The sequence below is a fragment of the Clinocottus analis genome, unplaced genomic scaffold (genome assembly GCF_023055335.1).
Source record: "Clinocottus analis isolate CAN_PGR_092001 unplaced genomic scaffold, fCliAna1.0.p SCAF_31, whole genome shotgun sequence".
In the NCBI taxonomy this organism is placed as follows: Eukaryota; Metazoa; Chordata; class Actinopteri; order Perciformes; family Cottidae; genus Clinocottus; species Clinocottus analis.
The window spans coordinates 380,001-396,979 of NW_027176054.1; the positions used below are offsets into that span (position 1 = coordinate 380,001).

General features: G+C 41.7%; 3 protein-coding genes across 3 annotated transcripts; 2 read left to right on the top strand and 1 right to left on the bottom strand.

The window, feature by feature from the left end:
• Positions 1-1,022: 1,022 nt before the first annotated feature.
• On the bottom strand, positions 1,023-9,426 carry LOC137798721 (actin-related protein 2-B-like). The gene is made up of 9 exons (XM_068595634.1): positions 9,326-9,426; positions 7,252-7,362; positions 6,901-7,116; positions 6,568-6,640; positions 6,249-6,385; positions 5,974-6,123; positions 5,732-5,877; positions 4,720-4,852; positions 1,023-3,780 (listed from the first exon to the last, which is right to left on the bottom strand). Exons 1-9 carry the CDS (start codon positions 9,371-9,373, stop codon positions 3,610-3,612), a joined length of 1,185 nt encoding a protein of 394 aa, XP_068451735.1. The 5' UTR covers positions 9,374-9,426; the 3' UTR covers positions 1,023-3,609.
• A 1,355-nt stretch (positions 9,427-10,781) lies between these two features.
• On the top strand, positions 10,782-12,428 carry LOC137798722 (E3 ubiquitin-protein ligase TRIM39-like). Its single transcript, XM_068595635.1, has one exon. The coding sequence runs from the start codon at positions 10,791-10,793 to the stop codon at positions 12,426-12,428; it is 1,638 nt and encodes a 545-aa protein (XP_068451736.1). The 5' UTR covers positions 10,782-10,790.
• Positions 12,429-15,004: 2,576 nt separating this feature from the next.
• On the top strand, positions 15,005-16,639 carry LOC137798667 (E3 ubiquitin-protein ligase TRIM21-like). Its single transcript, XM_068595568.1, has one exon. It carries the CDS (start codon positions 15,005-15,007, stop codon positions 16,637-16,639), a length of 1,635 nt encoding a protein of 544 aa, XP_068451669.1.
• The last annotated feature ends 340 nt before the right edge of the window (positions 16,640-16,979 follow it).

Sequence of the window (16,979 nt, forward strand, 5' to 3'; positions counted from 1 at the left end):
ACTCAACGTTTAAACGCTATTCTTCTGTAGTTTTGACTGAACGTCTCTGTGCATTTGAAATGTTTTCCTTCCTGGTTCAGCCACGTGGAACACTTTGTAACTTTGTTCTGAAATGTGCAGCATGAATAATGTTTATTTATATTATTTATTGTACTTGTTGCAGGGAAAAAAAATACTGTGTGTTGGCTGACGAAGGAGAAAAAACAAGTATAAAAGTTCTGCACTGAAGGCGAAAACATCTGGAAAAGGTTTACTTGAGAATGAGCTGCTCTCTGCTCTGTGTCTGAGGCAAATATACTTCTAGAGTATATACATATACTTCTACTATATGAATATTGGCCTCTAAGTCAAGCTTTATTCTTTCAACCAATGAGATCGTTCCAGACCGTCTGGCTCGACTAACCCCGCCTCCTTTCCTCCTTCAAGACCAACACGTGGAATTATTTCCTATTGGACATTTCCTTCTTTAAAAAAGAGGAATTGTTTGACAAAACAAACACCTTTTAAGAAAAGAAAAGCACGGCGCATTATCGGCACGAGAGGAATGACGAGTTATGATCCAGAACCGTCGTATCGACCGATCACACAACACGGACAGGTCCGCCGCCTACGAAGCTTTGATGTCGGGACAAATACGTAGAAGTTCATCAGGGAAGTCCGGCTGAAAGTCAGAAGAGCTTAAAAAAACAAATGCAGGAAAGAAAATCGGCGACTGTGTGAAAGAAGTTATTACTATCTGTGCTTCCTGCGTATGAAGGTAGATTTGTGTCTTTTATTACGCCAGCAAATGTCTCGTTTGTAAGTAAATTATCTGACTGCAAATCCCAAAGTTTTGCCCTCTCAAAAAAAAAAAGCTCTCAAAAAAAAATCTTTGCAAAAAAAAGAAAAAAAGTTTCCAAAAAAAAAATTAAAAATTGCTCTAAAAATAAAAATTGCTGTCAAAAAAAAATGCAAAAAAAAAATTATTTTTTTAAAGCGTTCTTTTTTAGAGCAATTTTTATTTTGAGAGCAAATTATTCTTTTGGAAATTTTTTTTTTTTGCAAAGATTTTTTTGAGAGCGTTTTTTTTTGACAGCAAAGATTTTGGGATTTGCAGTCAGATAATTTACTTACAAACAAGACATTTGCTGGCGTAATAAAAGACACAAATCTACCTTCATGATGGATCTGACTGAAATGACCTGTGTGTCTTCTGTTTGTGTGTTTTCCGTTTGTGTGTCTTCGGTAACACACGCCATTGTAATATATCTGCAACACGGCGACTCAACGTAATGCACACGTTTGACGCCGCGATATTAGAAATCTGGTAATTTACACGTTCACACCGTCAACGATTCGTCCGTTTAATGTGCGACTTTTTCACTGCATCACGACTTTAACTTCCTCATAGTCGGGTTGATATTAATTCACGATCCACGTGTCCACCGAGCTGCGATTGGTCGGCGGGCTGCAGAGTTAACGCTGCGGGTGTTCAGCATCAGTTAACCCTGAAGTTACCTCCAGAAACCTTGAATCCTGCGTGGCAGCACACGGCCCCAGAAAAGGAGGAAATAACTACGTTAAGCAAAGTGTGAAGTGATAAAAACAAGAAAGGCCTCATCCATTACAGTCAATAGAAATTCATGCAAGCAAAAAAATAAAATAAAATGTCTTCTTTCTACAATACAACATGACGCATTTCAGGAATTGAAGATAAACTTGTAAAGTTGACAATGCTATTTCGTATGATTTATTAATTAAATCAATTATTATTGAGTTAAAGGTGAAGTTACTGCAAATTTGGTGATTCTGCTCGGCGCTGCCCTCTGGTGGCTGGAGGCTAACTTGCAGCAGCGTCGCTATACACCGTGAGTGGAAGTAGACATTTCTGTCATGGTATTTTTTTTCCTCCACCTGATTAGGTCACTAGACAGATTGTCCATTATCCAGTGAGATTGTACATTTAATTTGACTTCCCGTTTCAAAGCCGAAGCGACGCAGGACGTTGATATGCGGCTACAGAGCGCCTCGAGGCTTCGTGACGGTTAATGCAATGGAAACCTCTCTCGTCGTAACGCCTCTGTGATCTGCGATAGTTTATTTGTCGGCGGGTAAACAGGATACAGAGACAAATCAAAACCCATTAAAAAGCTTCAGCTGGACCGTTTCCAAAAAAAAAAAAAAAAAACACACAAAATACTCAACGACTCAAAAACTTCCCGATCGCTGCGAGAAACTTCGGAGATGTTTCCCCGCGTGGTCGCCTCACATCTTCACGGTCAGGAAGATGTGAACTTCCACGCTCAACAAGCAAGCAAACGCCCCAACAAACACGAGCCACAAAGACAAATGAGGTGCCGAGTGAAAGGAATAAAAAACACAACGCCTGCCTGCCCCGCACCTTCAGCACAGTGACTCATTCCCAAACATTAAACAGGAAATGGCGGCGGGGAGGAGGAAGGGGAATGTTATTTGATGATCGGTATGTTAAGAAGACACAGCAAGCCATGATCTATTTGTTCGGGTATCTGATCCCTACGTGACGCGTCGGCTTTGACGCCGCGGCATCTGTTTTGACAGATGAGGCGGCGCATTGTTGCGGCGGAGGGTCTCCAACTTGAATCGCTAATAATAAAAATAATTATAATTACAGTCGTAAGTCTTCGACTTGAAACGACCGCCAGGAGCTCAATCTGACCCGGCGTGAGCGGCACACAAACCCAAAACACTCGCAGATGTGCTGCTCGTAAAATTAAAAAAAAGGTATAAATGAAAAAAAAAAAGTTTGACGTTGAACAGTCTGTATTTTTAAAGCCATGGATTATCATTTCATCTTCATAAAGAAATACATTTTTGGGGAAATGAATGTATTTTCTTTCTTGGCACGAGTCTCGTGTCCGTGCAGCTGGTGTGAAGCTACAGCCAGAAGCTAGTTAGCGTAGCATAAAAACCGGGGACGTAGAAGACGCGAGCTAACCGCTAAAGCTCTGCGAGGAGCGTGTTGTTACATCTCGTTTGTGCGACATGTCAACAAACTAGATATCATTACTACTATCAATATCTACTTCCTGGTTGCTGCCTCTCTTCTCCTTTACGGTCCATATTCTGCTTAACAACTAAAAGTAGTCCCAAAACTTGACGAATTTTGTTCAGGCTAGCTGCTTCCCTCCGTTTACAGTCTTTATGCTAAGCTAAGCTCTCCTCGCTCCAGCTGCACATTGAACGCACAGATACGAGCCGGGTGTCATTCTCATCGTCGAACTCTCGCCAAGAAATCAAAGTATTTACCAAAAAAAAACACACTTTTCCTTTTAAATGGAGTCAATATCAACATAATTCTAACAATTAGCAATATTTTGTCGGGGGGGGGGGGGGTAAATATTCAAGACGTCCGGTAACTTCCTTCCCTCGCCGTGAGACTTCTTACCCCAAAAATCCTTCATCCCTCTTCTCCCTCCCTCCCTCCCTGCTTTACAAAATGAGCGTGAATGGACGACACGGCGCGACCATCCAGACGCATCGAGGTGAGCGATGCGTGGATATCGGCTGAGAGGGGGAACGAGAGATGGAGGGGAATGTGAGCGGGAAGTGTTTTGTTGTTGTTGGTGTTGTCGTTTGTTTGTTTGCGTTTTATCTGACGGTGACTCCGAGCTTCTCCAGCACCCGCGTCCCTTTCTCCTGGTACTCCTCCCGCGTCATCCAGAAGTTGTCCTTGTCCTTCATGATGTCGGCCAGCACGGCGCCGCCCAGGAACACCATGTGCTTGCGCCGAGGCGGGTCCTCTATCCGGATCTTGAATTTCTGCGCGGCGAGAGACGAGGCGGACAGAAAAGAAAGAAATAGAAAGAAGAGCGTCAGAGCGGAAGTGGAGATAATAACGTGTTGGATCCCCCCCGCCGCCCAGCGGAGGCCTTCAAAATAGAACCGATTGTCTCTTAATTACAGGTTGGAGGTTTTCCCGGAGCGGCAGAGCGCTCTTCCTCAGGAGGAAGAGGAACGTTTTCACTGTGTCATCGTGAGGCCGTGACACAGACTCGTTAAAGGCATTAACTGGACTGTGGCTTCAGCTCCACCTAGTGGTAGAAACGAGTGCTGCACAATAAAGCAGCAGCGGCTTATTTATATATTTACTACATTTCTATAACCGATCAGTGAGATTTTACATCTAAAATAAGAAGAAATTCTTACAGTATGTTCTACCAGCTACTGCATATTAATTAATGTCCTAGTACAATATTCACTTATACAAATTCTTAATTCCATCTGTATATTTTAATCCATCTGTAAATGTAATATCCCTTTTTACTGCTATTTTTTTTAAATTTTGAATCCCTTTCATTACCGTTGTACTGTTTATTTATATTACCTGATTCTTTTTATCCTAATAAAATGCTGCTGTAATCCTATAATTTTCCCACTGAGGGACTAATAAAGGATTATCTTATCTTAATCAACTCTGCATACGCTACTTTCATGAGGTATTATTAGCATTAAATGCTAAAAACAACGTGAGGATAACGGCATATCCACAGAGCGTGACGCTGCACCGACTGGAAAATCGCGTAATCTTCATCCGCCGTCTTCTTCACGAGCCGCTAACTGTTAACATCATCACAATGTGACGTGACTGGTCATTTAAATTCAGAAAAAAACATAATTTAGTGAGCAGCCACTGATCTGCTGGCAACGCCTGATAATAAAACTCAGTGTTTTTTTTGGTTTCCGGACCCCTGAACTCACCGACAGCTTGTCCACGTCGCCCTTCAGCACGCGCTCCAGGTACAGCTGCTTCAGCTCGCGCTCCAGGCGGGACGGCAGGCCGGGATACATGGTGGAGCCTCCGGACAGCACGATGTGCTTGTAGAACTCGGACCTGAGCCGGAGAAACACGCGTGAACAAAACAAATTGTTTCTCTCTCTCGTCGGTCACTGTGAGAAGTCTTCCTGCTGACGAAGCATGTGTTTCATGTGTTCATCCTCATTATTCTCTGGCTTTTTCCAACAACAATGACAAGCAATGCAAACACTGGACATTTAAATACATCATGAATCAAAACTTCAATATTTCTGGGGATTTGAAAGTGTCTTAGTTTGTACTAAAAAACTTTGTTTGAAACACTCAAAGATATTAATCACTTTCTGCATCCTTTTATTTATTAAACTGCAACTTATATCCATCTTATTTATTCTGCTTTTTGACTGTTTTTTAATGTTTGTTCTTAATCTTAAATCGTTTTAAATCTTGTTTTCTCTACTTTGAATCCCCTTTGATGTTGAAACGTGTTATACAAATAAAGCAACAGCTTATTACATGCAATATTACTCCATCACTTTTCAATATCACTGAAAAACTTCCTCTAAATGTCACACACATTACTTTTATTTTAGTTTCTATTAGGCTCTGGTGTTATTAGTTCTCATATACTTTATATTTTGACTTTTATTCTTGTAAATGTTCCATTGTGGCATCCATCTTTCCTATTTCAGTTTAATTACTTTACTAAAATGTGTATATATATATATATATATATATATATATATATATATATATATATGTGTATATATATATATATATATATATATATATATATATATATATATATATATATATGACTTTTCATACGTATTACTATGCGCTGAGTGTTTTTCTTATTCATCTACTTCTCATCTCTGAACGTCTGAATTTCCTTCAGGTTTAACGAGCTTCTCCGTGATCTCGTGCTAAGAGGCGACCCGGCGGCCAGCGGCTCACCTGGTGTCGATATCTGCGGCCTGGATGGTGTTGAAGAGCAGCTCGGCCACGCCCACCCCCTCCACGTTGATGAGGTGGGGCTGGAACAACGCCTCTGGGGCTTCGAACCGCTCACCTCCCACCTTGATCAACCTGCCGTCCGGGAGCTGAGGACACGCCACAACAACAAAAAACACCTCTTAATAACCGTTAAAAACGACGTCGGTGAAGGAACCGCGAAGAGTTTATGAACCGCGACTGACCGTGTACGACTCCACCAGCACCGTCGTCTCCAGCGCCAGCTTCTGCTCCTGCTCGATGTTGTAACCCACGTAGCACAGCTTCTCCTTCATCATCCTCACCGTCTCAAAGTCCGCCGAGTGGTTGAAGGCGTAACCTCGCAGCAGCAGCAGCTGGAGGACAACTCGCGGTTATTGTGATCACGGAATACAAATAAGTCATAAAAGCGACTTTTTTTGTTGGTTTTGCGGCATTGAGACATTTAAGGTAACTGATTAAAAGAGGATTATGGCGGTACCTTGATGAGGTAGCGAGTGATGTCCCTCCCCGCGATGTCGAGACGCCGCGTCAGGTGAGGCAGCGAGAAGCCCTCGTACACCGGACAGATGTGAGTGACGCCGTCGCCAGAGTCGACCACCACGCCGGTGAGCAGTCCTGCAACAGAAACGTGCAAAAAAAAAATGCTCGTTGGCGGTGGTCTCGAGCGCCCCCCAGTGGTCAAACAATGTAGCTACACCCTGGTATTAGCGCTCAGGTAGTAGCTGTCGCTAAAGTAGCACACGGTGTTAGCTTTTCTAGTTGCGCGTTAATCATAAGTGATACGGAGACAAACATACCTTGAGCGTAGAGAGTGAGCACGGCCTGGATGGCGATGTAAACTCCTGAGAACTGGTACGTTTCAAACATCACCTGGAGCGGGAATCACACAAAACAAAAACAAAATGTATCAGCTAACTAGTAAGGTGCAATATAGACACACTTTCATTGAAGGATGTGTCAATCTGACATTTTAGTCTTAGTCTACTAACATTTATTCTCGATTAGTTGTAGTTTTTTTTACTTAAAAAAAGAAAGAAAAAAGAAGCAAAACCAACGAATTGATTAGTCGTCAAACTCGTGCGTGTGTTAGTTTCTCTGGTTGAGTTCAGCTCTCGCTGTGCACAGCCCACCTCTATGATCTTCTCTCTGTTCTTGGTGGGGTTCATGGGCGGCTCGGTCAAGAGGATCTTGCAGTCGTGCGAGTTGACGTTGAGCTTCTCGGGGCCGAAGGTGTAGTCCCACAGGTGCTTCATGTCGTCCCAGTTCCTGACGATGCCGTTCTCCATGGGGTAGTTCACCTCCAACATGGAGCGCAGCTCGCTGGCCTCGTCCCCCACCATCAGGTCCTGGACGAAGGAGATACCATCACACTTAAATCTTTGCAGTTTTACACTGTATTTGAACTTTCGCTATCGTACATGACCACTTATAACTTGTTACTTCCAAGGAAGTACTTGTAGTCACAAGGATTTCAATGTTACCTTGATTTCAATGTTGCCAACTTTAGCTGTGGAGCGGATGATTGGCCGGCCAACCAGCGCTGGGAAAATGTGTTCGGGGAAGTTGGAGCCCGCAAAGCCGCACTTGACAAACTAAGATGGGATAGAAAGAAGAAAAGATGAGAAAATCCTGTAGGTTTCAAGAGCGATACAATAAGAGAATGAATTGGTAACTGCGAACCACAATATGTATATAAAGATAACGTTGCCACAATATGGCAATTACTACTAGTTTTCTGAACCCTCAACTTCAAATCTCTTTGATAGAACATGTCATAAATACTATTTCTTCTGTGCAATGTTTCAAAAATGACGTGTTCTTAATATTAAAATGATTTCTGTTTTGAAGCATATACAGGAAGTGAAGTGGTGTCGGCAGTAGAATGATGAATCAATGTCAGTCCACCGCAGTAAATGAGCTGAACATAATAAGGTCAGTATTGGGGCCAGCAGATGAAGTGTGCATCTCTAACCCCAGAATTTCAAATGAGAGGACATATTACATATTGTACTGATAATGTACTAGATGTGTCATTACTTGCTAAAAAGGTTTAACTTTTAACTTTTAGGTTGAGTACTTGGTAGTGCATTTTGTTCCCTTTCTTACCCACTTCACTGTCTATATGGGATGTACTAGCTAATAACAAAAGAGGCCAAAAATAATATTTAAAGTCAATTCTCTTGTGCATTTGTTTTGTTTTTGTACAATAAAAACACAAGATCCTGAGTACAATTCCTGTACTTGTAATTATTATATTGTATTTAACTTCTACTTATGTAAATGTATACTCCACTCCAGCTCAGAGGCAAATATTAATACTTTTCAGATTACAAGTGTTTTGCTACGCTTCCTGTCAGGTAAAAAGAAAGCATGCATATCCACATGAGGTCTTATTGAATATTTGTGAGAAACTGAAGGACAAAGTGTTTTTTAACATTGAACACCCATAGCAGTAAATGAAAATATGCAACATGTGAATTAATGCAGCATTAATGCAGTCATTTTTACCCCAAAAACATAATATACAGATAACAGAACACAGGAAATATTTCACTGTGCAATCAGTACTTATACTTTTTAATGCTACAAGTACATGGAACTGAGAAAAGGGACATACTTCTATTTGACCAATGTTTTTAAAACAAATGCAAAACTATGTCCACCGTGTGGTATTCGTGCACGTGAAGGATCTGACCACTTCCTCCACCGTGAACGTCTGATCAAACTGGTGAAACCTGCAGCAGATCTGTGTCCTTACATGGAAGCACTGCCTCCACTTCCGCGTTGGCCCAGCGGCTAACTTCCCGTTTGCTGATGGGCGATTAAGTTGCAAACATCCTTTTTTTTAAAAAAAAAAAAAAAATGCTACTACAAAACATACAGGGACCATTTAAAAAGTGCACGCTTACACTTGTGCGTATTGTGTATGAGGGCGGGGCCGTGTTGGGGAATGTTACTGAGCTAACCTAGTTAGCCCTTACGCTAGTAAACCCTACCCTAACTAGATGAAAGAGAATAAAGGGACATTGTGATTCATCTCAAGCTTCTACGTCTATTCAAACCGATCTGAATATTTGATGAAACAAAACATAGCATGTGCTTATATTATTTGTGTTTGCTGTACAGGGGTGTTTGGCTCAACTGTGCCACACGTTAGCTAGCGTTAAGTTACTAGATAACCAAAGCTAGCGATAGCTAAACTAACCGCTAGCTGAAATACTAGTTAACCAAAGCTAGCTAAACTGGCCGCTTGCTTCGCTTTGACGTTTCGTCAGAGACGTTATCGGCTGAACGTTGATGACACACCGACACAAATCTGTCAAATACACGTCAGCTGCGGCGGATGAATGAGCTGAATCTAGCTGACCGACACATTTCCTCACACAAACCCTAAACCCAGACGAGCTAGCACGCTACGCCTGTTAGCTCTCCCTTTGCTTTACTTCCTGTTTCCAGGGTTCTCTCCGTTTTCTTTATCAAACTGCATCTGCGCGAGGACCGGGCGCGTCACGAGGCGTGAGAGTTATAAACAGCACCCACTGCTCTTCAACTTACCCCGGTTCCATTGTCACAAACCACGACTTTTCTCCCTTGACTGTCCATTTTTTATTCCCTGAATCAAGCAAAAAAGCAGCAAACCCTGCCTGCGCTCTGACGTCACCTTCGCCCACTACCGGAAGCAACACAAACTGGGGTGTGACTCCTTCACAATAAAAGCGCCGTCTCCGGTTAAACGACTCGTTCCGGAAGAAGCGTTCAGATACTTTTTGTTTTTTATGCGACTGTAATACCACCGTTTAAAAATACTCCACTGTAAGTAAAAGTCCTACATTAATTATTAACAACACAATTTAAAATCTGTGGAACTTTTACCATTGAGAAAATAACAGTTACAATATAATACATTATATTACATTACGGAAGCCCATTTCCGCAACACACACAAAAAAAAATGAGGACCAAAAAAAATAAAAATAAAAATTAGGACCAAAAAAAGAAGAAGAAAAAATTAGATTAGATTATTCCAGAGAGGACCATAAAGATAACCAGAGTTTTTTTGAAAAGATGTATACGTCCAAAGTTGCTGCAAAAAAAGAAAAATAAATGACAGCAGCCAGACACCCTTAGTTCTTTGCTTTTTCAATATTAAATTAATCATGTTCCAAAACTATGTGTGAACAATATATTATATAATTCTGAGTACAGTAGTAATGAAGTATACAAAACTCACCAACAGAGGAGGAGGAGCCACGAAAGAAGAGTTTCAACGCACTGAATGTTTGTCAGAGCTGCAGTTTTCTGTTTCTGTCTAAAGGAAAAATAAAGTTCATCAAGACTTTTTCTGCAACGCGACCGTCTCTGTCCGGTACTGGTGAGTACAGCTGTTGACAACGACATCAGCAAAGCCTCCGCTTTCATTTTGTTTCTTTATTCAGAAAGTTTCACTTTTTTATTTTATGTTGGCAATCAAAAAAGTGTTTGCGGTAATAAAATAAAAATATTTAATAGGGAATACAACAAGAATAATGTGAATAAAGGACAGGTTCTAAATAATGAGAAACTTGTAAATTAACTGAAGCATTATAATTAGTAAAGTAAAGTGGCATCCATTAATAAGGAGGGCAGAAGTGTTCTTACAGAGAAGCAAAGTACAACTGGATTGCGAAGAAATTATTATGAGATAGATGAGATATTATATCCGATCTTTGTGTTAGAGTAACATATGGGGAGACATATAACTCCATTAGGTGAAGTTACCAAGCTTATGTTCTTTGGATTGGCCGCAATGTAGTTCAGGATTATAAAAAACATTTATCGGTTCATGTTTTTTCCACTTGATTGAGCAGCTGTGAGAACAGCCGAACAGGAAGTCACTTCAGCTTCCGTTATAGTCACTGTGTGAAAAACGGTCAAAGCTCCTTTTTAATTTTACTGTCCTGATTAGACATCTGAACAAATGAACAAGAATTCTGCAATGAGTGTTTTTTTACATTGTCACTTTTGTCCTCAGTGTGTAGATATGGCTGCTGTCAACTGTCTGCTGTCTGAAGATGAGTTTCTGTGCTCCATCTGTCTGGATGTGTTCACTGATCCAGTCACCACACCATGTGGACACAACTTCTGCAAAAACTGCATCACTGAACACTGGAACACCAGGTACAGGTGCCACTGTCCCATGTGTAAAGAGGTTTTTACCACAAGACCTAAACTGCTCGTCAACACCTTCATCTCTGAGATGGTTTCTCAGTTCAGACAGTCGGCTCAACAGAAAGCCAGCAGCAGCAGCTCAGAGCAACAAGAGTCCAAACCAGCAGAAGTTCCCTGTGACGTCTGCACTGGAACCAAACTGAAGGCCCTGAAGTCCTGCCTGGTGTGTCTGGCCTCCTACTGTGAGACTCACCTGGAGCCTCATCTGACAATGTCAGGCCTGAAGAGACATCAGCTGATGGACCCTGTGGAGAACCTGGAAGGCAGGATGTGTATGAAGCACGATAAACCTCTGGAGCTGTTCTGTAAGACCGACCAGACGTGTGTCTGCATGCTCTGCACTGTGTTAGACCACAAGATGCACAAGTTTGTTCCTCTAAAAGAAGAATATGAAGGAAAGAAGGTCGAGCTGGAGAAGACAGAGGCTGAAATCCAGGAGATGATCCAGAAGAGACGACTGAAGATTCAGGAGGTCAAACGCATCGTGGAGCTCAGTGAGGAAGATGCAGACAGAGAGAAAGCAGAAGGTGTTCAGGTCTTCACTGATCTGAAGGAGTCTGTTGAGAGAAAACTGAAGGAGCTCATCAACACGATAGAAGAGAAGCAGAGAACAACAAAGAAACAGGCTGAAGACTCCATCAAAGAGCTGGAACAGGAAATCTCTGAGCTGATGAAGAGGAGCACTGAGGTGGAGAAGCTCTCCCTCTCTGAAGACCACCTCCACCTTCTCCAGAGCTTCCAGTCCCTAAACATCCACCTCCCACCACCCACCAAGGACTGGACAAAGGTCAGTGTTCCTCCAGCATCACATGAGGGGACTGTGAGGAGAGCTGTGTCTCAGCTGGAGGAGACTCTCAGTAAAAAGATGAAGAAGCTGTTTGAAGATGAGCTGAAGAGGGTCCAGAAGTTTGCAGTGGATGTGACTCATGATCCTGATACAGCTCATCCCAGTCTTATCTTTAACAAAAAACAAGTAAGTCTTGGGTACGCTGTGCATCATCTCCCAGACAACCCAAAGAGGTTTTCTCTGAATCCTTGTGTTTTAGGAAAGCAGAGTTTCTCTTCAGGTAGATTCTACTTTGAAGTTCAGGTGAAAGGAAAGACCGAGTGGGATGTGGGCGTGGCCCGAGAGTCGATCAACAGGAAGGAAGACATCCCACTGAGTCCTGAAGATGGCTACTGGGTGATATGGTTGAGGAAGAGAATCAAATACAAAGCTTTAAGTGACCCTCCAGTTGTTCTCTCCCTGCAGTCTGGGCCTCAGAAGGTGGGGGTGTTTGTGGACTATGAGGAGGGTCTGGTCTCCTTCTATGACGTAGAAGCTGCAGCTCTTATCTACTCCTTTACTGGCTGCTCCTTCAAGGAGAAACTCTTCCCGTACTTCAATCCGGGTCTTAATGTTAGCGGTAAAAACTCTGCACCGCTGGTCCTATCTCCCACGATTCCCTGAGATTTTATTAGTTCAAACTTTGATTATGCTATCTCCTAGATTACATCATTTTCTTAATCCAAATCCACTCAGGACTCATAAAATTTAAAAAGTGGATGACATATGGGACTGCTAAAAACATTATCTGTAGACCTGTTATTATTATAGAAGTAACCCATTGATGAACCAGATTATGTGTATTTCAAATTAATGAATCAGAAATAAAGTAAAGCAATTTCACCATAAAATGTTTTCTATTCAATAAACATATTCGTTTTGGGGTTTTACATTGTTAGTTGAAAGGAGCTTTAACGCTGCAGATAAGAGTGTGGAGGGTTGTCTGGGTTATGTGAGATTTTAGTTGTTTTCTCCCCTGTGACAAAGGTAAAGATTGCTTCTTTTGGTTTGGTTTATGGTGACATGTAACTATTCATATTTATTAGAAATAAAATCAACCTTATGAATCTGTTTTTATGATTTTTTCCCCCTCTGCATGAAGCAGTTTTGGCTACTGACTGCTTCATTTTTGACCCAATGTGGTGAAGACATTCATGGTCTCCAGATGATGTGTCACGCTGACTTTTTCCAAAGCATTTGTTTATGACCAAATGCCTGTAAAAAAAACAAAAAAACCATCAAACTTCCCATCAGCCTCAGCTGGATATTGTGTTTTGGGAAAAGCTAATGTTTGCAAGCATGCTACACCAACGAGGGGAACATGGTAAACATCATACCTGCCAAAATGTATGAAAAATAATCAGCAATATCACTGCTCGTAAATGTTAGCATGCTGATGTTAGCATTTAGCAGAGATCAGCATCAGTACAGCCTCACAGAGCTGCTATTTGACTGAAGACCCTTGAAACATAAACAGTATGTGTAATCTTTTACTTGATCTTATGGTAAAGTTAAGAGGTAATTCAGGTTTGAATGGGCGATATTTTAAAAAGTATATTTGTAAAACCAGTTTGCAGTTGAAATTGTAGTAATTAACTTTAACAAAATATCATATCAACAGTTTTTCACTTCCACGTCATCTCGGTCTTGAGGAAAGACAGTCACAGTGAGGCGAACATGATTCCATCAGTGCTTATTCATATCAAGTCTCATCTATTTTACCAAGGGAAGAGTGTTTGGTCTGCTCTCAGGGAGGTAAAACATCTAGAAACGTATTTCAAACATTTGTATTGAATGTAATGATTTGAGAGAGAATCTGGAACAAGGCGGGTTTCTTGTTGTTCATATGTGAGTATATTTCATTCATGTCTTTTTTTTTTTTTTACATAATGTAACCACATGTATACGAAAGACATAATAAAAAAAAGTTAAAAATCTGGCTTTGTTATTTTTTTGCTTGACCTGTATGTTTTATTCAAGACAAAAGATCACCAGGAAAAATAATCTGATTAATTCAGTGTTCATGATTTTGTACAATCTGATTTGGCTAAAGACAAAAACTAGTTTTTTAACAAAAAGAATGTTTCCCTTTTAAAAGTAATGCTGTGCTCCTTCAGCCCGCTAGAGGCTGCATGGAGAAGTTAAAGTGCAGCATGGGTAAATCAGGAATGTCGTGGCACTGAAGGAAGTCAGATAGCATCAGCACAAATAATAAAGCTCCTTATTTCCTTGCCCTGATGCCAATCTGAGGCAAACACTCATTTATTTATCTGCAACTGAAGTTATCATCATCATGTGTAAAGTTACATGTTTGGGAGGTGGGTTATTTTTCTTTGTGTTGGCTTTACCAGTCTGTAGCAAGTCATAAATCTCGCGCCACCCACGTTTCCTGAAGGCAACGAGGGTGAGGCAGCCTTCTTTGTTATCAGTCATGAGACCACGCCCCTCTAGTGGATACCACGCCCCTCTAGTGGATACCACGCCCCTCTAGTGGATACCACGCCCCTCTAGTTGAGACCGCACCCCTCTCATTGAAACCACGCCCCCACGCCGGAGCCAGGCCAAAAGTCTGAAACAGAAAACAGAACTGAATCAAAATTATATTCAATCCCATGAAAACTTTGATAAACTTTTTTTTTTTTTTTTTAGAATAAATCGTTGCATTTTTTTCGAAGTTTAAGACCAAAACTTGACTTTTCAGAATGAAATCTTTTTTTCCAAATGAGTAAAACTATTGCCCTGGATTTGGCTCCATGTCATTTCCTTCAGAAGGGTAATTCCAGGTGAAGGTTTCGACCAGGTGACTTGACTGGCTTGTGGTTCTACCTGTTACAACGTCACACAACGCAAAGACTCAGAACAACAGCAGCTGTGCAGTTGAGATAAGACAAAATAAATTATGATTATCACATATATTTTAACAGCGGAGTAAATAAGCACAGGTGAGTACTAATTATATTTACATTTCAATAGGCAGCATTAATAGAAATATTTAGCTATACTCGTACTATGTTGTTCCCTTTTCACTTTCACTTTTGCTTCATGCTCAACTTTTGTGTTGCAATTGTTTGAAGGGAAAAATCATTTTCCTCAAAATGTTTTATTGAACAAAAGAATATGTTTGTATTGGTTTATATTTATATTCATACTAATTTGGTCATATTTGTTTTCACATTTTCATAAGTCCTCAGTGTGTAGATATGGCTGCTGCCAGCAATCTGCTGTCTGAAGATCAGTTCCTGTGCTCCATCTGTCTGGATGTGTTCACTGATCCAGTCACCACACCATGTGGACACAACTTCTGCAAAAACTGCATCACTACAAACTGGATTATCAATGTCCCCTGCAAGTGTCCTTTGTGTAAAAAGGTTTTTACCACAAAACCTGAATTGCACACCAACACCTTCATCGTTGAGATGGTTTCTCAGTTCAGACAGTCGGCTCAACAGAAAGCCAGCAGCAGCAGCTCAGAGCAACAAGAGTCCAAACCAGGAGAAGTTCCCTGTGACGTCTGCACTGGAACCAAACTGAAGGCCCTGAAGTCCTGCCTGGTGTGTCTGGCCTCCTACTGTGAGACTCACCTGCAGCCTCATCTGACAATGTCAGGCCTGAAGAGACATCAGCTGATGGACCCCGTGGAGAACCTGGAAGGCAGGATGTGTACGAAGCACGATAAACCTCTGGAGCTGTTCTGTAAGACCGACCAGACGTGTGTCTGCATGCTCTGCATCTGTTCGGACCACCAGACGCACAAATGTGTTCCTCTGAAAGAAGGATATGAAGAAAGGATGGTTGACCTGGAGGCTGAGATTCAGCAGATAATCCAGGAAAGACAGTTGAAGATTAAGAAGATCAAATGGTTCGTCAACATCAGCAACCAAAACTCAGACACAGAGATTGCCGAAGGTGTTCGGGTTTTCACAACTCTGATGGAGTCTGTTGAGAGAGGCCTCTTTGAGATCATAGAGACAATAGCAGCGAAGCAGAAAGCAACAAAGAAACAGGCTGAAAACTCCATCCAAGAGCTGGAACAGGAAATCTCTAAACTGAAGAAGAAAAGCACTGAGTTGAAGCAGCGCCCACTGTCTGAAGACCACCTCCACCTTCTCCAGAGCTTCCCAACTTTGAAAGGTATTAAATCCACCAAGGACTGGAGAAATGTTGGAGTCTGTCCACGATCATATGATGGGACTGTACCGAGAGCTGTAGCTCAGCTGGAGGAGACCTTCAGGAAAGTGACGGAGAAGCTGGTTGAAGCTGAGCTGAAGAGGATCCAGAAGTTTGCTGTGGATGTGACTCTTGATCCTGATACAGCTCATCCTCACCTCGTCCTGTCCGGTGATGAAAAACAAGTAAATCTCGGTGAAGTAAAGCAAGATCTCCCTGACAACCCAGAGAGATTTTCTCACAATCCCTGTGTTTTAGGCAAGCAGAGTTTCTCTTCAGGCAGATTCTACTTTGAAGTTCAGGTGAAAGGAAAGACCGAGTGGGACGTGGGCGTGGCCAGAGAGTCGATCAACAGGAAGGAAGACATCCCACTGAGTCCTGAGGACGGCTACTGGGCGATATGGTTGAGGAAGAGAATCAAGTACAAAGCTTTAACTGACCCTCCAGTCGGTCTGCTTTTTAAGTTGAAACCCAAGACAGTGGGGGTGTTCGTGGACTATGAGGAGGGTCTGGTCTCCTTCTATGACGTAGAAGCTGCAGCTCTTATCTACTCCTTTACTGGCTGCTCCTTCCAGGAGAAACTCTTCCCGTACTTCAATCCGGGTCTGAGTGATGGCGGTAGAAACTCTGCCCCGCTGATCATCTCTCCTGTGAATCACAGTGAGTAGACTCAACATGGTTGGACTCCAGTCTGACTCGAATCAGGAATTTAAATTCCTTCAGATTCAATTTGACAAAATCAAAAAAAGATTTGTAAGTAAACTTTGACTCTTCCACTTGGATTCGAACGTGACAACTTTGATGATCGCCAGAGGAGGAATTATCATCATGAGATTTTATTTTTATAGCAGCGAACAGTGTGTAAAATAACCTGAGTAGGAGCTCATATCGTGTAACTGCTCTAAAGTTTGGTGTTTATGTTGTATAACGCTGTCTCAACTACACTGTAAAATCCTATTAGTTAACCTTACTTAAATAAAAGCTTCAAACCAATTGCCTTAGAAAAAT

What these genes read in the sequence shown, in the direction of transcription:
- LOC137798721 (XM_068595634.1), bottom strand. Translation starts at nt 9,373, where the DNA reads ATGGACAGTCAAGGGAGAAAAGTCGTGGTTTGTGACAATGGAACCGGG. An exon ending in ACAGAGAGAAGATCATAGAG is followed by an intron (nt 6,641 to 6,900) that starts GTGGGCTGTGCA and finishes TTCCCGCTCCAG; the next exon opens with GTGATGTTTGAAACGTACCA. An exon ending in GCGACGTGGACAAGCTGTCG is followed by an intron (nt 3,781 to 4,719) that starts GTGAGTTCAGGG and finishes CTCGCCGCGCAG; the next exon opens with AAATTCAAGATCCGGATAGA.
- LOC137798722 (XM_068595635.1), top strand. Translation starts at nt 10,791, where the DNA reads ATGGCTGCTGTCAACTGTCTGCTGTCTGAAGATGAGTTTCTGTGCTCC.
- LOC137798667 (XM_068595568.1), top strand. Translation starts at nt 15,005, where the DNA reads ATGGCTGCTGCCAGCAATCTGCTGTCTGAAGATCAGTTCCTGTGCTCC.